Genomic DNA, 23520 nt, shown 5'->3' with positions numbered 1-23520 from the left:
GTGGATTGTTGTTCGGACTTTTACTCCAGCGTAAGTCTTCATTTCTCAGCGAATCCGGAAACGCAACTGGGGCGCGCTTTAGATCTGGATGGTTGGTTCCCAGATGTATCTGAGCACTCTCTCGGTTCGGCTCCAGTTCCAAAATTAGACATACTAAAGCAATCGCAGGTGGTTCACTGTCAACATGGGTACCGGCATTGTTTCGATCCTCCTTCACAATATCCCCTACAATGGGACCTGGCTGTATTGGATTTCCGTGATTATTTTTGCATTAAATGTGCTCGTTTTCACGATATTCTCTTTCATCTCGGTTTTACGATACTTCACCTACCCTGGACTCTGGACTGCAATGGTTCGCCACCCTGTGGTCCCCCTTTTCTTAGGGGCATTCCCTATGGGCCTTGCCACCATTATCGAAATGATTGTTCTGGTCTGTGTACCAGCATGGGGCCACTGGGCGATCACTCTGGTCAGTAGGGGCGGAAAACTCAATAGCGTTCTTTTCGCTGACTTTTCACAGGCATGGACATTGTGGTGGATAGATTCTGTCATGGCTATTGCAATATGCTACTTGGTACCTTTCGCGATGTTCGTTTCCCTTCAATACGCTCTTGCTAAGCTTTAGCTCTGAGCCCTCCTCAACTAACTCTCTCATCAGGATTCATCTTCATGACACGAAACTTCAAGCAGCTAATGCAGCTTGGCTTTTACCAATCGCTTCCGTTATCGTTGCGTCTGGTGTAGGCGGAGTTGTGAGCTCAGTCCTCGTCAATGAACAGCATGCTCTTTGGACTCTCGTGGTCTCCTATATTCTCTGGGGCACGTCAATCCCGCTCTCCATGTCGTACCTGGTTATCTACCTGCACCGTCTCTTGATGCACAACTTGCCGCCTCGAGAAGTCATCGTTTCAGCATTCATCCCCGTTGGAACGCTAGGCCAAGGAGCATTCGCGATCATGCAGTTTGGAAAGGTCGCGTTGATGATATTCACAAAGACGAACACATTGGGAGGAGCAGACACCCATTCCGGGGATATTCTCTATGTGTTTGGCTGGATAGCTGGTCTCATTATGTGGGCGTATGGGCTTGTATGGCTATTCTTTGCTCTGGCAGGTATTACCCGTGGCAAAGTGCCTTTCAATCTTGGCTGGTGGGGATGTACATTCCCTCTTGGCGTCTGGGCCAGCGCTACGCTATCTTTTGGAGAAGAAATGCCGTCAACATTCTTCAAAGTTTTAGGGACCGTAAGTCGTCACGCTCTCTTTCACTCCTTTTTGTGATGAGAAATTTTGTGAAATAATGCTAATGTGTGAGATTTTAGGTCTTTTCAGTCATCGTGACTTTGCTTTGGATGATGGTCTCCATATACACGATTCGGAATATTGCCAACGGTCAGATTTTTGTTGCTCCGGATTTCAATTTCTGGCAGGAGTTGAAAAATCGACCACCAAAAGAAAATGAAAGCAGTGGGGATAATGTATAATCAGTCTGATATATTGCTTGTGCTGTGCTGATCATCTTTTGATACATGGAAAGCGAGATAGAGATAATATGTAGAAACATGGAAAAGGAGAACGAATGCATACTCCGACGGGGCTGTATATACATGATTGGGTGGGAATTATCCCTTACGACACAAATAGAAGTTTATTATGAGGTATATAATGTCGTCGGCAGCTTTATCAGCAACTGTCCTGTGCAAGGTGCCCCTCCCTGGGTACCGCTGCTAGTGAGTTGTTAAACTAGGGTAGCTTGGCTGGCTGCTTGACATCCCGGGCCCTCGACTTTAGCTGCGGCCTTGAGGCGCTCTGAAGCCTCTCTGACTGACCTCTGCATTCTTGGCGGCCGAGATGACCTTTTGCAGTGTCGTGCTTCTTATCCTCTCGGACCTTCGTCACCTTCAACATCCCCAATCTCGATAGCTTTATGTTGTTACAACCGACCCCATAGCTGAGCACTGCCCAAAGAACCTCTCTCCTTCTTGCTCTCCTTACAGACCGCCCATTTGACATTTATAAGCGTTACAGGCGCCTGCCACTTGTAACGTATTAGCAATGATACCGCCGACTCCACCCTTACCGCGCGGTAATGACGATCCTTGATCCCAGGAGGGGGTTAGACTCGGATCCGTCGGAAGCGAACCCTACTTAGCTAACCAAAATGCTAACTTGAAATGGAAACAAGGTGCGCCCAGGCGAGTCAATGATGCTTGACAATGTGTATTCCACATGCATCAGCACTGATCCCAAAAGGACACCCGCGCGCGAAGTGTGGCATCGCGCGATCCTCGACCACAGATCCCATCCCTGTCTCTACCGATACAGTTGGAAGTATGCAACACCACAAATCCAGTCTAGTCTGTTTGCATGAAAACTAGGCTGTTTGAGATTATCAGGTCCCTTTTACACAGCCATAGGGATGGGGAGCACTGGAGTTGACCATCAATAAATATGAGCTACTGCTCTCTTTACATGAGAACATTCATTCCAAACCTTCTCTTTCAAATTCAAAAGAAACTGTACCATCCATTGTCTCTCCCCTTCACCAATCTTCACCAGTACCATGTCGCCCTCAACTGTCACCGCTGCCCAATGGCTCGAAGCCGCCAAGCACCGCCGTACGGTTTATGGCCTTAAAGACACGTCCCCCGTGCCAGACAGCCGTATCCAGGAGATCATCACCCAAGTTCTCTCCTTCACTCCTTCTTCATACAACACACAGCCCGGTCGCATCACCCTCGTCCTCGGCGAAAAGCACAAGCAGCTTTGGGATGTAGTCATTGAGCACGCTGAGCCTGTGCTCAAGGCTGCTGGCCCTGGTGTCTGGGAGGCCATGGGCCCTCGCTTCCAAGGTTTCAAGAATGGCTACGGCTCGGTATGTGCCTCTTTATTCTTAACTGCATGATCGGAGGCTAATCAGATACGGTGCAACAGGTCCTGTTCTGGGACAGCGGAGCGGCCATCAAGGAAGCCCAAGGTACCCATCAGGCAGCTGCTCATATGTTCAACCAGTTTGCCGATCATGCCAGCGGCATGGCGCAGATCCTCGTTTGGACGGCTCTTGAGCTGGAGGGCTTCGGCGCCAACCTGCAGCACATGGGGGCCATCCCGCCTGTCGAGGCTGCCCTGAAGAAGTTCCTTCAAGTGCCGGACGACTACTCCCTCAAAGCCAACATGAACTTCGGCGAGGAGGCTCAGCCACACCCTGAGGTTCCCGAAAAGTTGCCCTTCAGTGAGACTTTGGTCGTCGTCAAATAGATTGGATGATCGCCCAACACATAGAATGGCGGATGAGCTTTACAACTAGAATATCACCCATGGAAATTATGTGTTTTTAGGACCACCTGATAGAAATAGGCTTGACATTCTCGAAGTGTTGCGTGTGCCATCGTCCTTCAGCTAATTGATACGTTATAGACGGGGTGCGAGTCTTACTAGTAGGCAAATCTCAGATGTAAGAGGCGAAAGATTTGAGGTGACAGAGAAATGCCCGCTTGTAGACGTTGCGTAAAACAGAAGATGCGGTGTAGCTATGCAGAATGAAGCCTATCCATGTATTAGTGTAGAGCAGGTAGTGCGGGGAGAGATCCATGGGTCCATGGGTCCATGGGTGAGCTAGTTATCACCAGCAGTTTGCTCCATAATATCTCCACCTCCACTTTTAGCTTGAGAATATCCTCCGAATTTTGTTTCCAAATCTGGTTGGACCTTCTTTGGCGTCGTTTCGAGGAAGATTACCAATGCAATACAGGTGGAGTCTCAAACTAGGGCTTATCCACTTACCAGATATCAGTATTTCGACACCTAGGTATATCCTAATAGAGTTATTCAAGTTCTTTGTCATTTAGCACTTTGGTCTCTGGTTAGCGGCAAATCCAGGTCAAAGGCACATTTCCCGAGCTTTATCAAACTGTTTAGAGCGGCCGGGAAATTAATGCTAAGCACTAACGCGAGTGATGGAAAGAACCGCCGTTATACGAAGCGGTGATTTATTCTCCTTCGTACTGCACCCCACTCTCCAAGTCGACGCGTTGATATGTTGGAGGCCATGTAAAATATCATACAGCTTCTCTGCTCTCATCTTGTCTCTCCTCAAGCCGACTTCGTTCCGGTTCCTAGGCTAGAACCTACCTTTTGTCTCGCGTCCTGTGTTTGTTCGTTGACAATCGCTTTTGTAAAGCTCCTTTATTTTCTCATTACCTTCATCCATTACTGAACATGCTGCTCTTCAAGGGGCTAGCGGCAGCAGCACTGCTTCTTTCTGGAGTCCAAGCCGGCGTCCCGAATCTACGTCCTCGGTTCGCGAACCGAGACGTCGACGCGAACAAGAACACAACTCCCGAGCCAACAACTACCACGACTCGTTTTCCCCTTCCTTTCGAGAGCAGCACTACCACTAGAGTTGCTACTACTACTACCAATTCTGATCCCGCCTCCGGGATAGTCATTGTTCCCATGATGTACACCTTCGAGATCAACAGTGGCCAGCTCCAGAAGTGTGCTGCAGCGGGGCCCTCTGTTGGCTGCGCTTTCGAGTTCGCAAATCCCCATCACTATAAACCAGGGTCCTGCTAATACTCCTTCAAGGTCATGCTTTGTGCCTCGACTTACCGACCAAAATGGCAACGTCATCGCTGGTGCGGCTACGAAAGATGATAAAGATTGGGTGTGCGCAGCCTTCCTGGGTCGCCCCGGCCATGCTATTTACGGCCTGAAGTACACCGAGGTCTCCTGCAAGAGACCGTTGCCTATCGGTGGAGGCGTGAACTTCTGCACTGACGGTGATGGTGGAATGACCGCTCATTTCCCTAGCTTTGTGCTTGATGGAAAGTAAGATAATCTGCTATTGGTCCCATTCCTATACTTGAATGTGTATACTGACCAGTTAATTTCCAGGCCAGGCTGGTGTGTCCTCCAAGGAGGCACAGAGGGTTACTCATCTTGCACGCTCAGCTTTTAAAGGATCAAGAGGATAAATTCAGCCTAATAAACCTTGGTATATTGTGAAGGTATATCTCAAACCGACTATAGACATTTTTCGAAGTAGCTCTGGGAAATTCTGTTTCCTGGTTCACAGTTGGGGGTTGAAATTTAATTGCGTCTTCCGTATCCCACCAGTTTATTTCGTACAACTCGCCGAGTTGCCCCGTTTTTCATATAAATTACAGTTTGGCATAATACAATTCACCGGTAAAACCCCAGAGACCCCACATCACGATTCTTCGTTGTCCACAAATGAGTCCCAACTAGGTTCCAGGCCTTGAAAGGGTCAATAGAACGAAAGAGCAGACCGTAAGAAGTAGACTCAGGGCAGACTAATCTACCTTCTGTCTGCTCCCTCAAGGTGAGCAAGTTGCCGGCATAAGGTCAAAAAAACACAGTTTTATCCACAATTCAAGCATTTGTTACCCAATGCTACCACAATAACCAAATATCAAGCTTTTCAACTTGAAAAAGTTAAAACCTGTATGAATATATAAGCTGTAGTCGGCTCAAGAAGCTGAGCCCTGATTCTTTCTCTCCTTCACACATCATCTTCTCATTCATCTCACATATCGAAGTCATCATGCCTGCTTCATCCACAAGAACTATCGTCGGTCCGGCCGACGCCACGAGTCCGACTCAGGGCAGACAACGGCGCGATCAGTAGGAACAAATGGAATCAGTATGGTAAGGGAGGCGGCAGCAAATCACCACGTCCCTTGGAATTAAGGCCAGTTTAAGTCTACCAAAGGTTCATTAGTATGCATACCCGGGCCCCAGTCAAGGGTAGAAGATGATTAGCACAGAATCGGAGGGGGATTAGCTTCAGCTGAAAATTGAGAACCATCATACAGGGTTTTGAGTCATCCCAGAAACACCGGCTCAAACAAGGGACAAGACCCTTGACGTGGAAACAATACTCCACCTATGATCTCTCTGCTGTTGAGGAGACCTAGCCGCGCGAGCATGGCCGGCACTTGCCCGAGGTGTATGAGTGTGGTCATTTGTAGGGACTGAAATCCTACACCATTCCCTGCTAGTTGCAGCACCCTAGTTTAGGTCTCATGCAGGTTAGCAGGAAAGGATCAATTCGCCGATGAAGCACTCGCACGTGAGGCCCTTAGCAAATAACAAGCCTGTCTAATGGCACAGGCTAATTTAATATCAATGATGAGTACACGGGCTCCCCCTTATTGAAGGGACGCGCTTCTCCCACACCGCCAGATAGCGACGCCACTCGTTGGTGGCAAGTCTCGACTCAATCGCCGGCCGAGTCTCAGGAAACAGGGAGGACAGCATGGCAGAAACTATAGCGACGCAGTTGATACTAGAGCGATGGAAAGCTTTTGGATAATACGGAGGTGAGCTATGAATAGGGGACTGAAGATTGTTGGGATGACCAGCAAAGCGAGAAAATACAAGCCCCAGAGGAGTTTGTCGAGCTCCTTTTTTGGCCAAGCGTAAACCGGTTTGTTGTCATAATCTCTGCTTACGGAGTGTCTACAATCCCTGTTAATGCCCAATAAGGGAAACGGCTTCCATACGTAAGCGAGAACTAAATCCAAGTGGTTGGCAGAGCATATAAACAGAGAGAAGTCTTGCTTCAGGGTTTCAAGCTGTTTTTCATCTCTTTCAAATCTTGTTGATACAGTAAGCCCCAGCTCAAATCATTGCCATGTCGAAGCCTTGGGTCGACGGTCCGTTTACACTTATTAGCAGCTCCAGATCTGGAGACTCGGTTTGTCATGGAGTTATCTTAGACTTGTCGCTTTGCTAAGATGTGCAGCTCAAAAAACCCGCAACTGGAGCCAGGAAGCTGGCTGCAGAAATGACACTGGTTCACAATGCCCTCATTCGCGGCATCAACGCCGTGTATCTTCAATGCAACAACGTTGCAAGTCAGGGCACTATCCAAGACAGGCAAGACTTTGCCAATTTTGCCTATGCATGGGGTAAAATGGTCCATGAGCATCACGACTTAGAAGAGACAGACATCTTCCCCGCAATTAACGAGCTGACAGAAGCACCTGACTTGATGAACGCCAATGTTGGTGAGCACAAACAGTTCGATGAGGGCTTGAAAACCTACTTCGACTTTCTCGAGAAAGTCAAGAAAGAAGAAGAGACGTTGGATGGCATGAAACTTCGAAGCATTATTGATGGGTTCATGCCGGCGCTGAGGACTCACTTGGAGAATGAGATCGACACACTTCTTGCCCTAGAGAAGTATGAAAACAAAGTTGATTGGGGAGATTGGTTCCAAAAGAAAATGAGCGAAATGACAAGTAAGGCTATGAAGGACGCACGATATCGGGTAGGCATATTTTTCCTAGCACTGCAACATTCTAAACACGGACTAATGCAGTGGATCTTAGAATGAAATTTTTCCACTGGCGATTATTTTCCATGACAAGACGTTTGAGGGAGGCGTTTGGAAAAACTTCCCACCGGTCCCTCGGCTGTTCTTACTGGTACTACAGTGGCTGTGTATGAATACACACAAAAGTTGGTGGAGGTTTGCGGGCTGCGATTTCCAGTCCAAGCCGCAACAGCTGCCTTTTGCCTAGGATAATATCGGCAAAATATTTACGCTTGATCTAGTAATTCTAGTATAGTACCTATATTCATGTTTATTTGGTTACTGATAATACACTGGAATACGGACTGATTCTCTCATTATTGTGACGATTAAGTCTCCAAATTCAACCAGCCTGGCCGTGCTGGGCTTGTATTAGTTGAGTATTAAAATTACGGCAATACTCCCACGAGGGGAAGCGACCAGACACACCAGTACTGCTCCTGAAGCGATGAGAGCATAGCGGATGCCGGGCGAGAGAGGTCTTTCCATACACATACCCCAGGTAACCGACGAAGATGAAGGGATGTGACGGTTTTGGCTTGAGACGAACTTTTGAATGCTCCGTATACTCGGCTTAATTACTCCATTGGGTATCAATAATCGGTCAAATACGAGACGCTTACAGGAGTGACGTTTGTGGATCCGTGCGTACCCGTTAGAATCCTTGCCACGCCCACTTCGTTGTGGACACGCCCCTCGCTACCAGGAGGTCCAGGGCACGCGTTTAGGCTAATCAGAAGGAAGATTTCTCAGGCTTGAATATCCTCCTCCGCTTCTTTCCCTCCTTGTTCATCTTTCAAAGCATTAATCTCATAGCAGAAGGGCTACCGGTGTAAGCTCCTTTACAGACTGCAGGGGTCTGGGGACCCTTCTTGCGCTTTCATCGAGTAAGCATGAGTTGATTCCCTCACCCTTATGGAGTAAACTCTCGCTCCTCTTGTGCTACTTATGGATCAGAGGCGGACAATTGTATCAAGCTCGTGCCACCATTGGCTTCTGACATGAGACAATTGGACTGACCTCGCAATTGCTTTGGTAATGTAGGCGATTAGCAAGCAAAGAAAATTGTAATATACACAGGTCGGACAAAAAACCAAGTCAAGGCGGATAGCCTAGATTTTCAGAATTGTGACGGACGGTCGATGACGATCCCAAGAATCCACTCATGGGACGGGTATTGAGGCCCTTTCAGCTGTGGCTCCTATTCTCACATTGCAACGAGCCCATCATGCCATCGACATGGAATAAGAACAGCGACTCCGTTACTATTATGGTGCTTTCTATTTTGTTTTCTTCTCTCTTTCTCTCTAGAGAATCTCAACCTCAAACGATCGTTTGTCAAACGGCAGCGAGAACCACTCCCAAGTCTTCTTCGCGATGTTGTCCGGGTTGCGGTTGTGTTCCTCGGGTGAAACAAAACCACCAACGATGATTACGCCGATGTGCACTCCATGCGGACCGAACTTCTTTTGGAGCGACTTGACCAGGTTCCACTGGGCTCCTTTGGTGAGCGAGAGTGCGAACAGATCCGGCTCAGGCTCCTTTGGCAGCAGGGAGCTTGTGACAATAAAGCCTGGTCGCGATGTTGGGTCCGATTTAGCCAGCTCTACGAGCCTGGGGATCTCTCGACCAGCAAGCTGATACAGCGATGTAACGGTAATCTGGTTGTTATCAGCTAAGTCTGAGGTCTATGTTCAATACGTCCACGACATCCCGTACCTTGAAGTCATACTCAATCTCCTCTACTGGGTGCTCGAAAAAATTGGAGAAGAGAACGCGAGCCGCGTTGTAGAAGATGACCTCTGGCTGGCCAAGATCGGCGTCGATCCTGTCCATTGCGCTGACCAGGGCATCGCCGTCCGAGACGTCCACCACATATGTCTTGACCGTAACGGGATGTCTGACCGCCGCTTCCACCGCAGCTTTCTCGAGTTGCAGCTGCTCGTCCCGTCTGGCCAAGAGAGCAATCTTGTTGTACCGGTTCGAAGCAAACAAACTGGTGACGCTTCGTCCAATGCCAGGGCCGGCGCCGATGACGACGATGGTTCTATTTGCAGTCATGGTGATACTTGGTGTGACAATTTTCGGGATAGAGACTGAGCGGGATGTAGAATCAGGACGGACCCTAACAACACAACGGGGTATTTATCTGCAGCAAAACCCAAGCACTTTGTCATCACAACGATTCGAATAGAACGGACATTTGCGCCAGCATTACAAAGGGGGATTAATAATACTCTAGCTGGGTATTGACCTAAGCAAAGGAAAACTTAGGCCTGGGGCTAAGCCAGTGCGAGGTAAGCGGCTAGAATCTGCCGGTGGCGATGGACGCTGACATGTAGAACGGAAAAGCTTCACTGCCGTAATAGCCGTTGAAATCCGATGTCCCGATATATGTGACCACGCTCAAAGATAGCGAGCTCCCAAAGCTACTCGGAACTCGGCTTACAGAGCATCGCTCAAGTGACTCAGTGGCACAGAGTCTTTAATTCCTTGTGAACTACCGGTTGGAGTTCGACCCGCTCAGCTCCACCAGAGGGTGATGACTTATCGTGGCGTTGGGGAGGAGGAAATACCACATCACGTCACTACATTTCACCGCCTGCATTAACATGTCAACGCGTCTATCGCCGAATGCTGATTAATATCTCTCCGGAGAGTGGATTTGTTCCGAATACATTAGACGTAATAGGATCAAGTATGATATAATATTTTAGTGTAACCATAGTAAATTCAGCACTTGTTTACGAGATAAATTGTAGCTTCCAGGGCTGACACGCCACAGCCTCATCCGGGGTATCAAACATTGTAGGCTACGTTCTCCGTAGCAAAATGTATGCGACATGATGTGCGGTCGATTTCAATCGCCCCCCACTCCTTGAGAATTGCAGGTGACGACGCTATAGCCGGTAGACAGTGATCATGGAGCACATCGGGAGGCTACGCGAAGGGAGATTTGAAGAAGGGAAGCTTGTTGAACGCGTGTTCCCAACCACTCAGAGTCCTGTTATCATCAGTGTGCCAATATTCCGTGCCTCCAACGGTACCTTGGCCGCTCAAGTCTCCAATACCGAAGATCTAGGTGAGTGGGCTAGTTGGTGATATTGTGAGACCCGACGGGTTAATGTTTCCAAAGGCATTGTCCCCGGGGGCTGGATGTTGGGTTTCCCGGCCGAAAGGTTGCGCTTCTTGCGGCAGGTAGCGTTTCTGGCGGACGCAAAGTTGCGGCGGCACTTACATTAGGCCAGTTGAGATGGTCAAACTGAAGAGTCCTGGACTAATGACTGCAGGCGCTGGCAGTGTCGTGATGGGTACTTGGGTATGTACCCAGCCATGGCCTGGAAACTTTGCGACTGATGGACGCAGTTCATTCTCGTTGCAGAATGCACAGCTCCGGAATTCCAGAAGAAAGCTATCGCACAGGCTATAGATGAGGTGTCACCACTTCCAAGGTGGTACAGCGAGACTTTAGTATAGGTACCCAGAGCTAACGGATGAAAGATCGACCGTGTATGACGACCTCCAAAACTTGAAACGTTGGCCAGAGGCTTATGACAGCAGGGCTATCATTGGCAAATTGTAAAAGGACCATGCTTTCGAGGTAGCAATTGAGAGAATATTAAGAGACTTTCCAAAGCTCAAGCCTCGGGCGATATGAAGGTGGGATTTCTGAAAGGTCCCACGTCATAGAGAAAAGAGAATCTGCGGCCGGTTTTCCATATTATACTAGCTATGCTGTCCTTACTTGAACCCCATACACCTCAGCTGCCCTTACAAGAGCTCCTACCGCATGGTTTGCACGGCAGGTTCAAAGGTTTTGGAGACTTTCAAGGCTGAGGCCCAACATGCCCCAGCCCAACTCTGATATGTATCTCTTGGATAAAACTCATAAGTCCTTTATTTCTTCCAATCCAATGAGCAGCCTTGGGACCTAACTCTATCTATTATGTGATGCCTCAGCTAAGGGGTTGTTAGATGCTGACAGCTCTCGTACAGGGAGTTCAGAGCTCCTGATAGCCGATTTCATATGACCTATTCCTATGAGATCTGCCCTTTCGATATCAGAGGTTGCTATTAGCTCGTAAATACATTGGGGTGGAGCAAAATAGTTGCTACTTATACGGAACATGAGGCAACTCTCTTATACTGCGCCACTGACTTCGCTCGAGTGCAGAACGGTCGGTCATATGCTTCTCTCAAAGAGACAGAATGCTAGCATCTGGACCTTCTATCTCCGCCATTTTTCCTTGAGTTGCCTCAAGACAGCCTTCTCACTCCCATCTCATGAGATGACGTTGTATTTTTTTTTCTCTTATGTGCTCTTTGCCCCGCTTGTTTACACACGTTGCAAACCACAACGAAGAAGTGGATTCGTGAGCCAGCTTCGACTCACCATTTTTCGCCGATACGATATTCTTGATGCACTATTTGCGGAATCTCACCAATTTCAAATATCCCAACCTCGCCGCGTTTGGTCAAAAAAGTGCATGATGTGCAAATTCCCCAGAGAGAAGGATGAGCCTGACCTGAACAGTGAATCTTGTTACTATAGAGCTCTCCCCAGATAAGCACTGTAAGAACACAGAAGCAGCACACCTGCGTCGCTGTCATCAAGGGTCTGCTCATCAACGGAGCTGTGAACTACTCTAGCCCAAAGGTCCTTGCTTCGGCAACGAACAAGGCCACGGACCAGCCGACATTGACGGTGCGGTTGTAATAGAACTTGTTTATTATCTATTATATTTTAATATTATTATTTATTACTCGGAGTTACTAAACACACACACTGTCTCTCTATACTACTTTAAACTCAACCGTTTTCTTGATAACATTTCCCCTGGTATCCATGTCCTCAAGATCAATCTCAGAAGTCCCCGTCTGTGAGGAATTGCCTGGGATAATCTGCTCCTGCGACCCATTCTTATCCATCATCGTCTTCCCTCCATGCACCTCAATTACGTGCTGGGATCTCCCCATAGAGTAGTTTTCCCTTCTCGCTGACGAGAATTGTTTCGTTCGACTACCCGTACCACCATTGCCATAGGATGATGAACCGTTTGGTGAATTGGTGAAGCGGAGTTTCGAAGCGAGTAAGTCAATACTAAAGACATATTAGCAACAATCACGAAGGATGCAGGGGTGACGTTGATGGGACTCACAACAAAAGAACTGGGTAGAGACAAAAGATGGTGTACAAAAAGCGGTCCAGCTGGCTGGCGATGTTAGATGCCTTCTGGCCGGGAGTTTGGAACGAATGTGTGATGGCCCGCAAGATGCCCTGCACTGCCAGGATGGCAACCCGAACTTCAGTGCTCCGTGTGAGATAGCGGAAGAGGCCGAGCTTCATTGCAGCTTGGAAAGAAGTGTCTCTTGCGGATGTAAAGACGGCGATGAGGAAATAGGCGCTGATGCACTCAAGAATCGCCATCAAACTGAAGTAGCTAATATGGAGATAGTTGATGACGACTTGCAGGGCGAAGTCGTCGTCGAGTATCGATCGGACGCGATATACGGCGATGACACCCCGCGTGACAACGACACCGAGGAGAAGGACCCAGAATAAGCCGGCGAAGACGCGCCAGCGAATACCTCGAAGAACGCGCTGCAGTATCATATAACTGTAGAAGAGCAAACCGGCTTCTTGGATCTGTGGTACCGGCAACCAAGATTAGCAAAGCAAGGTTCCACGAGTTAGAAGACCGACATACCAGCCAGAATATATCCCCAAACACCGATGCCACTGCTCGATTCGCCTCAGGGTTGTCCTGGTAGTAGATGTAGAAGCAGAGGCCACATGCGATGGAGCCTCCCGCAGACGAGATGATGGGGACGAGAGCGAGGAGGCTAAAGCTCGTAATTCCGCACACGACGCAGCCGAAAAGAACATTGCCCATGCAGATCATGCTGAGAATGGACCAGCTGACCTCGAAGAAGACCGACGGCTCAGTAGTCGACGACATTTTCGGCCGAGTTTTGAGAATATCCGAGGGTAGTGCCGGGTCTCTGTTCGAGCGAGCATGCAGGTAAGACGATCTACGGAGGGCAAAGGGTACAATCCCGTGAGGATCGGCAGAGTTGTGGGCTTTATGGAGCAGCCATCCGCATGCAACTGGGTTTCCCCATGTAAATCAAGGGGTTCTCCTGGGCAGTCCTGGGCTGTCACGGCTCTGAGCCGAACCATTGTTAGATGGGGAGCAAGGGTGCGATTCAGGTTCCCAGGTTCAATTGGCTGCTAGAGAGAAGCTGAAAATTCAAAGTTCCGCTATCTTGCGCTATCCCCTCAGTGGCGTTGCAGGATATTGGAGCGAGTCCGGGGAATGCCCCAGACATGACTCGTGGCGCGTGTAACGGTTGCGGTCCCTTTCCGTTCCGACGGCTAAGAAAGCATCGAGGGCATAAGATTCAGGCCCTGAAGCTTTGGGCTTGATACTTCAATTAAACGACTTCCCCTAGGAGCGCCCGTTCCGGACTTCAACTCCTCTTTCAGCGGCAATCGAAGAGTTTTGGATGCCTCACTGGCGACATCTCTATAACTTAACCCCGCATCTACTGGCCCTCGGCTAGGGTGTCAAGTCGCTTCCAACCCATTACGCCACAGTCGTGGTAGTAGATTGCGCGTTGCGGACTAGAAGGTCTAGATCAAGCCACATTGTCGGTGTCCCTGTTTTGCATGATATTCCGCACGTGGATGATCGCGTTTTTCCCACGAGGTCAGGATCGTGTCAGAAGGATAACACGCGGCGCATGAGCTACTGGGGTCAGGACGCCTGGTTGAGCAAGAGGCGTCACAGATCTTGTACCAATTATCAACGGTGGACTTGGCACAGATTACGTCGGGTAATATTCTAGGGGTACAGTAGCTGAAATAACAAGTGTGTTCCTAGCTAAGGAGCGTACGGTAGTCTGGTCTAATGTACAAAAGTACACGTAACCAGTGGCTCCTCCTTGGGTTACTTTAGGGAAGGGTTTAAAGTCACTAAGCGGTACTAGAATGACTGGGTGATTTCTGGATTGCTGGTGATTTCAAGTGTGCAGTGATCTGGGGTTTCCTCGAATCTCGAAGATCGATGGTTCCATCGCCTCGTAGCATCGCCTCGTAGTAGCGCGTGCATACATGCAACCCTCATGCAAGCGATGTCATCGCGGTAGATTGCAATGGCGTCAATCTCTTGCCGGTCTCATCGATGACCTTCAATTTTCGTGGGGAAATGCGCGAATAACTTCAATTCTCGCCACCCAGGATACGAGGTCAAGGATCGGGCCACCCGATTCCCCTCAGGGAATGGAAGCTATGTTGTCAGGAAGAATTGAGATAGGTTCCATCCCACTGCACACAATACCTCATTCATTTGGGCTCATTGAAATCTCTTCAGCACTTACGCTTATATTGGCCCCCGGCTCAACAACACCTCCGACGTCCTCATACACGACTGTTGAGAAGCTTGCGCTTCCGTGCATCATCTGTGTGATCCTTCTTCATACGTCCACAGCGCATTCTTGGGACCATCCCCTGTTTGTAGTCGCGGTTTGAGTCAGCTACCGCGTGCAATAGCGTTTCCATGACATGATTCTGGCATGGGTTCTTCCGTGAGGCTTGGAGGGGGCTTGCTGAGCATGCACCCAGAGACATACCATGTTTCAGTCAATCATCGATTGTTCAGCGGTATGCTTGCCCATATTCGCGCGACGAGGAAGCCACCTACGGAACACTCCGTTGCCAGAAGGATGGAGCCCGCCAGCTGTGCAAGCATTTGCTCTAGCTCCCAATGTCGCAAGTGATGATTTCGTATATCGGAAAGGACAGTACATGGGAGGAACGACGTAGATGCTACGTATACCTACAGTATGTCGGGGCTATTGCCTTGAATTTCACCTGTTTTTCTCAAGTACACATGCAACTTTCGCTCAGTTGTGCAACACACCGACCTGAGGGCCGTCTTTCAGCCCACGGGGCTTCCCTTCAGTTCGAAGTGGTCAAGGGCCATCAATCTGCTCTTTGTACCAGGCCCGCACCTCTTTATCACCTGGCAGCTAATGGAAGACCTCCAATTTTTTCAGCTCTGTATCTCCACATACCCCGATGGACATACGATGGCCGCTGACATCGCCGAGTGTCTTCTCCGCTTAAGCTGCGCGAGCGATTCCACCGATGTTTCATTTCCCGGCACATACGTGCAAATTGTCAACGTTACCTGAAATAAACAGAAATCAACTCAGACATTTGGGCACTAAAGAATCTTCTTACCGCAATGTGGCGTGGCTATGCGGCGTGGTCCCTGACGCACTCTACTAACCAATTGACAGCATCGTATTCATTATAACCAGTGAACAATCATCGCAACAGATAACCGGCCAACTCTTTTAAACATTACTAGGATCCTAGGATCTTCCGATACCAATATTGACTGGGTATAACGGAGTGGAACTATACCGGTGTCGGCGAACGCCACGAGACAACAATATGCTGGCTGGGTCAAGGCTTCATGCACGTTTGCTGCAAGAGAGCAGAAATGGCATATGAATCACAAATTTGCGACGGAGGACATGTATCATACTAAAGGTATAAAGTCGAGCCATCGATTCCCTCGGATTCTGCTTTTGAAAGTCATCAAAGCGCTCAAGTCCTTCACAACCACTTTTGAGTTCAGTTATACACCGACTACAATCAACTTTTGACGCAATCTTCACTTCACCATTTCTGGTCCAAGCAACAACCATACTGACTTTGTCTCCGCAATTGAGGTAAGCCTTATGGCCATCTCGCGAGGAAAAGTCATCTAACAGTAACAAGGCATCTACACAGATGACAGCAACAGGCCCCAGCATACCCTGGGTGAACTGTGGCAAATCTGCAAACATGAATGAGGGGTTGGATGGAAAGCGAGTAAAGGTGTACGAGATCCTGGTATCCATTTTGACCAAAACTCAGGTATGTCTAGCTCCGCCTTCGCCACGCCTCAAATGCAGAGGAGATGGTCAACCACATTGGAGAGACTACCTTGATGGCCCTCTTGCAGACCGCGATCAGGACCTTTCTAAGGGCGCTGGCAGTCTCTACAGTTATTTCCAGTGATCCCATCATACGAGAGCAAATGAGTCAGTATTGTGCCATCATATTCAATGTACTCGAGGGCTAACTTGGTAAAATAGTTTCGTTAGCTCTGTCTACGTATGGCGACGTAGCCAGGAGCAAAACACCCCCCCGGCTGGGTGGGTTAGCAAGACCGACGATATTGACAAGGGTCGTGGTGGCGACTTCGTCTACCTTATATGGAAGGTCGCGAGTATAACGGTCTAAAGCCTTAGGCTAATCTGTGTCAAGCTGGGTTAATATTGGGGCGGATATAGAGATTGGCAGCTCTAGAAATTATCCAGTTGCACAATCGGAAACCCTTTAGTGTTCTTTTCGGTTTTCATTCTTACGCTCATACGGGGTTTCTCCCGAAAATAGCATTTTAAGCATGCTTGCACACAGCTTCTAGAGCCGTGAGCACGAACACTCACATGGTAGGTAGTTGAAGATGTTTGGAAATATTTAGAATTCAGAGTCGTCCCATCAGTAATAGGTTATAACCCTGATTTTCAGAATGTTTCTATCCCCAATTACTAAACCTGTTTGTGAATCCCGCCGTTTATTGTATTCTGTATAGGTCTATTCACACCTTCATGGCCAGATCGCAGCAGCACCGGATATTCAGTTATCCCCACGAACGGAAACCCTCTCTTCCTTTGTCTTTTATCGGGTGGGATTCCATACTCAGGTTGTAAAAACTGCACTTTTGTAAACCAGGCTGTGAGAAAATGTGTTACTGGTTCATATTACGCACAGCCTCAATGTGGCGCGTGTGGCTGGCACCGGACGAGACAGCCGGGTCGGCCGACGTTTTCTCCGGCGCAGATTATGAGATGATCCGCCTCGAGTCACTAGTAATTGCAAGTACGCGGTGATCCCGCCCAATTTTTGCAAACTAGGATATTGGATGTTCCCTAGTTGTAAGGTGGCTCTATAGCTAGGGCCAAGAAACAAGGAAGAAAGAGAGGGAAACAGTAATTTTTCTGTTCCTCTAATAATGTACGAACGTGGCCATTATCCAGATCCTGGTTACCCCACCAAATAAAAAAGCGACGCCCCAAGCACTAACACATGAGAGTTCTTCACATGACGATCTTCTGCATCAGGGACTTTACTACTCTCTTTAGAAATTAAAAACAACCAGCCTTAGGCTTCTGTATCGACCAACTGCTATAGATAGTAATCTACGTGCTCGGCGTAACGGCCTGATCCGTGATATGACCTGAATCCCAAGTATCCCACTTACCCTATACTAACCCCCACAGAATGAAAGCAATCCTCACACCTAACAGAGCTACCCCAACAGGCGGCCACACATTGGGGGCCTGGAGACCGGAGGGAGATGAGGGGGAGAGAGAAGTGAGATCCCAAGCCGGAACCGCAGTGGGAACCGCAATAGCAGCCACTGAGACAGCACGAGGGCCAGGTCAAAGTTGCGGACTTTTCGGTCAAATAGCGGACATGCGGCTTTTGAGCAATTTGGAAGCCGCCGAGCTCGCAGGTTGTCACGCTGTATTGACAGTTGTACCGCTTATCGTTCATTGTGTTCCCCGACTTAGACCGTAAACTGGGTCGCGATGGGGAAGATGCGAAATGCGGGCCGAAAATGGTGGGGTCGCGCGTATCACACTGTCCAAGACGAGATGCACTATCCCAGATCCCCTGTGGCAATTATCACGAATTTTACTAATTTTTAAGCTTAAAATCCTGATAAGCTTAACTCCCTTGCATTTATTAGTGGGATATCTTTTTTCTCAAAACGTCACGGTTTGAATAATCAGTGGAACGGCCCGTCGAGCAGCTACGAGAACGGCGAGAAGGCGTGGTACGTGTCGTATATATACGCCAAGACTTCCGGCCAAGACGTGTGCGAAAAAGAGGCTTCTGGATGGCGGAAAAACAGGCTGCTTTTCCGATCTGGCTGGTGAATGAGACGTACAATGGCAAGAAAACTCCAATAACATTCCGGCCAAGCCTCGGCCGGCGGTTGCTTAATTAAACCCACTAATTAGACTCCAACCCCGAGTCTGGGGAGGATTGGGGTGCGGGAGACGGAATATAATGTTCCATCAATCACATCGGCTTCCTGTTCCCCCACAGCTCAGTTGCACAGTGCCTCGTCTTACATGGCACTGCCGGGGGACCATGTCGAGATGTCGAGGCTTGTCGCTAGTCTCCCCGAGCCGAGCTGCGAGACGCGTCTCCCGAATTCCGAGACGTTGGTGGAGCGTTGGACAAGTCGGCATTTCGACTTGGATTATCTCGAAAGAGACGTGGTCCCACATGAGAACGGCTCTTGGTTCTTACATGGGGATATCAACTAGACTCCAACCCCCAACCCCCACAGTTCACATTCCCCCAGATAACCCCCAGATCAGCCTAAAGGTGGAGGCTGGAGCCCCGAGATCCCAGCGTGTTTTCCCCGGGCCCGCCTATTAGGTCGAGGAGCTACTACGAGCTCGTCAAGTTCCGGCTGCTTGCCGTGGACCAAACCGGCCGCATTAGAACATGGCTGTGACCCCCTCTAAACCAGACGCTGCATGATACTGGCTCCATGGCCGGCTTAATCGACAACAACACGATCGTCATGTACCCGTACAGTGTCTGCCGCGAGCCCTGGGCCATCCCTGCCAAAAAGTTTTCCGCTTCGCACCGCCTCGCTCAGTGCCAATGGAAAATCAGCAGACCTGGGGTACGACTGGGGAGACTGGGGATGTTTGGACCACCCTCACTCTGGGGTTGATGCCCCAGATCGAACGGTCGAATGGTGCGTCGGCTCCTTGTTCGTTCGCAGGGCTTCCCCTCATCTGACGCGGTGAGGCATCCGAGAGTGCAACCGTCCTTATCAAGGTCGCATGGTCGCACCCATCTCGGTCCTGGCCTCCTCTCTCTCCCTCACCTCATCTCTACGCCATCTTGGAACAGTGGCCTGCGCCCTCGAAGAGACACCCAGATCTCAGAGTCCACGCTGAAACCCCCTGTACCACGCGTCGTTTCACCGAGCTCAACGGCTCCAAGTCGCCCATCATGCTCGAGAAGATCCTCCAGGCCGTCATTCGCAATGAGGCCATGAAGCAGGACCCTACCGAGGTCTACGGCTGGCGCGTCTTCGCCCTCGTCTTCTCCGCCTGCTTCGGCGGCATGCTCTTCGGCTGGGAGACGGGCGCCATTGGCGGTATCCTCTCCATGGCGCCCGCGCAGGAGAGATTTGGCTACGCCGACCTCTCGGACGGCCAGAAGACCACCCAGAGCCAGAACATCGTCTCGACCCTCCAGGCCGGTTGCTTCGTCGCCTGCTTCCTCACCTACTACTTCGCCGACAAGTTCGGCCGCCGCCTGTCGCTCATTGGCACTGGCGCTCTTGCGCTGATCGGCGTCGTCTTCCAGGCGGCCTCTGCTGCCCATGGAAACCTCGCCGTCATGTACGTCGGTCGGTTCTTGGCTGGTCTCGGTGTTGGTGCCGCTTCCACCTTGACTCCCCTCTACGTGTCTGAGTGCGCTCCGCGTGCTATTCGTGGTGGTTTGACTGGTTGGTCTTATTCCTATCCGTGGTTCAATTCACGGATTGCTGACAGCGCGTCCAGCTTTCTACCAGCTCTTCATCGTGTTCGGCATTATGATTGCGTTCTGGTGTGTAATACCCTGCCACGCATTGTCTCAGTTGAGAGACCTTTAACTAATATTCGACTTTAGGATCAACTACGGCTGCTCGTTGCACATCACCGGCTCAGCTGTGTACATCATTCCTCTCACCCTTCAGGGTCTCCCCGCCGTGTAAGCGACCTTGAATGTCGAGCAAAGCGACTTGTACTAATAACGACTTAGGTTCCTGATCCTGGGCATGTTTGTTTCTCCCGAGAGGTACAGTTCAACCACGATGCTATACGACACACGTTCCCGCTGACAAGATAATTAGCCCTCGATGGTGCGCTAGACAGGATGATTGGGAGAAGGCCACGGCCATCTTGGTCCGACTTCGAGGGTAGGTGGCCCATAATACGAACCGACGCGATATATATACTGACTTAGTCTCAGACTTCCCGCTGAGTCAGAGTACGTCTCGACTGAGGTCCAGGAGATGGCCGACCAACTGGATGCCGAGCGTCGTCTTGTCGGTGACGCCACCAACATCGTTCTCCTCAAGGAGATGTTCCTCGTTCCCAGCAACCGCAAGCGAGCCCTCATCTCCATCTTCCTCATGATCTGCCAGCAGATGACCGGCGTCAACTCTATTGTAATATACAGCCGCTGTACAGATGACGCACTCAGATATGCTAACACCTGGCCTTATAGAACTACTATGCTCCTCAGATCTTCCAGAGTCTCGGTCTGACTGGCACTGACTCCTCGCTGTTCGCCACTGGTGTCTACGGTGTCGTCAAACTGGCCGCCATTGCCGTCTTCCTTGTCTTCATGGCCGATTCTCTTGGCCGACGTCGCAGTCTGTTGTGGACCAGTATCGCACAGGGTCTTGTCATGTACATCATTGGCATCTACGGCCGAGTCCAGCCCCCGGTTAAGGGTGAAGGTGTACGTTGCAACCATGCTGATGTGCTTTTTGATGAGTGAGCGGGCGCTAATTTGATGTGCTTTGATAGGTCTCGGCTTTTGGATATGTCGCCATCACTTGCATCTACCTCTGGGCCGCGTAAGTTACATCCCGGCACATTTTCACGCGTTGGAAGAAGTAACTAACACTTTATCACAGCCTCTTCCAGTTCGGCTGGGGCCCCTGCTGCTGGATTCTCATCAGTGAGATTCCCACCGCACGTCTTCGCGCCATGAACGTTGCCATTGGCGCTGCCACCCAGTGGCTCTTCAACTTTATCATTGCACGAAGTATGTTAGACAGTTTGATAATGCTCGAAACATGATTGCTGACCTCTCTCCAGCTGTTCTCACTATGTCGTCGACCATGGGCAACGCTGGCTACGTAAGTTCACAATATTCACTGACTTCTAGCCGACATCTAGGCCCCGTATTGACCAAATCATAGGGCATGTTCTTTATGTTTGCGACTTTTGACCTCCTCATGTTCATCTTCGTGTGGTTCTTCGTCCCAGAGACCAAGGGTATCAGCCTGGAGAAGATGGACGACCTCTTTGGCATGACCGAAGAGGTCAAGAGGATCGACGATGAGCCGGAGACTGGACGGGCCACGAGCATCCACGAGGATCGCGCTGCTGACAAGAACTAATGATTCGCTTGACAGCGTTGCTAGATCGATGAGACAAGGTTGAATCATTCTTTGGTTGCGAGATGTGACATATATAAGGAGGCCATCCGATGCTTGGGTTTTAGTTATCCGAGTGGGGGATGGAGAGTATTTTGTACAGAAGTTGGTGCAGAGCAAATTGAGTTGTGATGACTCTCCACTGTTTCATGCCTATAGTCCGAATGAAGAGTATTTGCTGCATCGAAGTCATCGGCGAGAGAGCCAGCCTTGTTCTCGTACCAGTAAAGAACTCTTCCATTCACGAAGACTGTATTGAATCATTGTATGCAATGCAAGGGTCAAGCAAATCGTGACATAGGAATTCTCTGAAGGAATAGTGACTATACTATTGAATCAAGCGAGATTGTGCCCGAGTACTTGGCACCCATCAAACTTTAGATACTCAAATCCGTATTCTCAAACTCAGCTAACGCTCGGCTTAATGGCTTCTTGAATCTCCAACAGCCATTAATCAGACTTGTACACAGCAGCATATCTCACACGCATCGAGCCATCGTAACCGCTGACGGTGTTGTCAGTCGGAAAATCAGCATACGATCCGCCAACAGCGACCTGGAGAATGATAAAGTACGGCTGCCAGGCCAGTTGCTTCCACTGCTCCAGAGTGCCAACCATTTCCCCGGTGACGCGATAGAACTCCTTTCCGTCCAGGTACCAAATCAACTTGTCCGTCATCCAGTTCCCGCCGCGTCGGTCGACCTTGAAAGCCCAAGTGTGATACTGGCCGCCTTGGTAGTTGACGCTGCCGTTGAATCCGCCATTGTGGTTCCCCGTCGCGTCGCGGAAGTGCAGCGTGCCCTGGTTTCGATTGCTCATTTTGTTGGTCACCTCGAGAATGTCCCACTCGCCGCAGTCAGGCCAACCGGTGCCGTTGCGGTTGGACAGACCCTTTGTCCAGAACGAGGGCCAGAGACCTTTGTACTTCTCGGGGCTGCCGGTGAAATCGGGGACCCAGATCTCGGCCTGGAAAATCATGGCTTTGTTCGAATCGCAGCTCCACGAGCCGTCGGACTCAAGACGGGCCGAGGTCCAGGAGCTGCCGGATTTCTTGGGAAGAATGTACAGCTGCCCATCTCCCGAAAGATGAGCATTGCCAGAGTCTGTAGTGTACCTCTGAATCTCGCCGTTGCTGTTGCCGACACCCGTTCTGTAGTCCCATTTGGACGGGTCTACAGCTTGGCCTTGGCTTCCATTGAAGTCGTCAGACCACACAAGGCGGTAGCCATCTACTTGAGGGGGACTCATGGTTGCTAGTTGGGCGAATATAGTTGTTGGGTTTGGGAGGATGTTTTTGCTTCGAGAGACACGGTTCAAATTGTGATGTTGGCTTTGAAGTTGAAGAGCAGACAAGTGATTGCCAATGTCATGTTCATATTTATATTCAGATATTGTCTCTCGCCCTACAGACATCTTTCGACAAGTGGAATCATCTGATAATCAAAGTGAATCGTTGATTCCATCATAGGCTAGCTTGCTTTGGCAGGCTGAGTCACCGCGATTGCTGACCGCATTGCATGCTATATTTCTGCTGTTCATTGGCCATCGCCGAGTTTCAGTAAGCGGCAACCAGAAGAGATGATATGGAAACGTCAAGTAGAAGGCCCGAATGTACTCTTTTTGAATTGCGTCGCCGCCATAATCGGCTACACGGCACTTTGATTTCTGACAAGAGTGGTGGATATGCTGGCATCATCTCGTAACTGGGGTCACGTTGTGTCAGATTCATGCATAAAGTCAATCTAGGGAATTGAGGCCCTGCCGTATCACGACCATACACTCATAAACAAGTGTCCGGCTGTCATCAAATACGAGGTTGGCGCAGAGACTAACCCTTATGGATTGACTATCATGGCACCGGAACAAGGCCAGC

The 23520-nt window shown here is 49.7% G+C and overlaps 9 protein-coding genes across 9 annotated transcripts; 6 read left to right on the top strand and 3 right to left on the bottom strand.

Annotated features, from left to right (window-relative positions):
• Positions 1–184: 184 nt before the first annotated feature.
• Positions 185–1483, top strand: BGZ61DRAFT_498130 (voltage-dependent anion channel; the record flags this gene model as incomplete). The annotated part of the gene is made up of 4 exons (XM_046251244.1): positions 185–469; positions 521–588; positions 659–1244; positions 1322–1483. The coding sequence occupies 4 exons, from the start codon at positions 185–187 to the stop codon at positions 1481–1483; spliced, it is 1101 nt and encodes a 366-aa protein (XP_046098428.1).
• A 1079-nt stretch (positions 1484–2562) lies between these two features.
• Positions 2563–3257, top strand: BGZ61DRAFT_483514 (Nitroreductase-like protein; the record flags this gene model as incomplete). The annotated part of the gene is made up of 2 exons (XM_046249504.1): positions 2563–2874; positions 2934–3257. 2 exons carry the CDS (start codon positions 2563–2565, stop codon positions 3255–3257), a joined length of 636 nt encoding a protein of 211 aa, XP_046098427.1.
• A 960-nt stretch (positions 3258–4217) lies between these two features.
• BGZ61DRAFT_537776 (uncharacterized protein) lies at positions 4218–4959 on the top strand (the record flags this gene model as incomplete). The annotated part of the gene is made up of 3 exons (XM_046254575.1): positions 4218–4534; positions 4587–4829; positions 4896–4959. 3 exons carry the CDS (start codon positions 4218–4220, stop codon positions 4957–4959), a joined length of 624 nt encoding a protein of 207 aa, XP_046098426.1.
• A 1477-nt stretch (positions 4960–6436) lies between these two features.
• BGZ61DRAFT_557815 (uncharacterized protein) lies at positions 6437–7549 on the top strand (the record flags this gene model as incomplete). The annotated part of the gene is made up of 3 exons (XM_046255697.1): positions 6437–6720; positions 6769–7296; positions 7358–7549. The coding sequence occupies exons 1-3, from the start codon at positions 6658–6660 to the stop codon at positions 7547–7549; spliced, it is 783 nt and encodes a 260-aa protein (XP_046098425.1). The 5' UTR covers positions 6437–6657.
• A 1147-nt stretch (positions 7550–8696) lies between these two features.
• On the bottom strand, positions 8697–9402 carry BGZ61DRAFT_321007 (uncharacterized protein; the record flags this gene model as incomplete). Its single annotated transcript, XM_046238934.1, has 2 exons — positions 8697–9002; positions 9061–9402. Coding segments are annotated over 2 exons (648 nt in total), but the record flags the coding sequence as incomplete, so codon positions are not given.
• Positions 9403–10263: 861 nt separating this feature from the next.
• On the top strand, positions 10264–10924 carry BGZ61DRAFT_537773 (uncharacterized protein; the record flags this gene model as incomplete). Its single annotated transcript, XM_046254574.1, has 4 exons — positions 10264–10423; positions 10590–10660; positions 10708–10793; positions 10843–10924. The coding sequence occupies 4 exons, from the start codon at positions 10264–10266 to the stop codon at positions 10922–10924; spliced, it is 399 nt and encodes a 132-aa protein (XP_046098423.1).
• A 1211-nt stretch (positions 10925–12135) lies between these two features.
• On the bottom strand, positions 12136–13301 carry BGZ61DRAFT_364462 (uncharacterized protein; the record flags this gene model as incomplete). The annotated part of the gene is made up of 3 exons (XM_046241522.1): positions 12136–12442; positions 12501–12988; positions 13050–13301. 3 exons carry the CDS (start codon positions 13299–13301, stop codon positions 12136–12138), a joined length of 1047 nt encoding a protein of 348 aa, XP_046098422.1.
• A 6140-nt stretch (positions 13302–19441) lies between these two features.
• BGZ61DRAFT_364158 (general substrate transporter) lies at positions 19442–21611 on the top strand (the record flags this gene model as incomplete). Its single annotated transcript, XM_046241496.1, has 11 exons — positions 19442–19943; positions 19999–20044; positions 20108–20188; positions 20240–20275; positions 20331–20396; positions 20450–20648; positions 20708–20944; positions 21013–21062; positions 21123–21253; positions 21307–21347; positions 21411–21611. The coding sequence occupies 11 exons, from the start codon at positions 19442–19444 to the stop codon at positions 21609–21611; spliced, it is 1590 nt and encodes a 529-aa protein (XP_046098421.1).
• A 376-nt stretch (positions 21612–21987) lies between these two features.
• Positions 21988–22970, bottom strand: BGZ61DRAFT_460946 (glycoside hydrolase family 16 protein). The gene has a single exon (XM_046247075.1). The coding sequence runs from the start codon at positions 22893–22895 to the stop codon at positions 22098–22100; it is 798 nt and encodes a 265-aa protein (XP_046098420.1). The 5' UTR covers positions 22896–22970; the 3' UTR covers positions 21988–22097.
• Between the last annotated feature and the right edge of the window lie 550 nt (positions 22971–23520).

The sequence above is a fragment of the Ilyonectria robusta genome (genome assembly GCF_021365365.1).
Source record: "Ilyonectria robusta strain PMI_751 chromosome Unknown BGZ61scaffold_25, whole genome shotgun sequence".
Lineage (NCBI taxonomy): Eukaryota > Fungi > Ascomycota > Sordariomycetes > Hypocreales > Nectriaceae > Ilyonectria > Ilyonectria robusta.
Note: the sequence above shows the minus strand (reverse complement) of the source record. Positions and strands in the feature narration are given on the sequence as shown.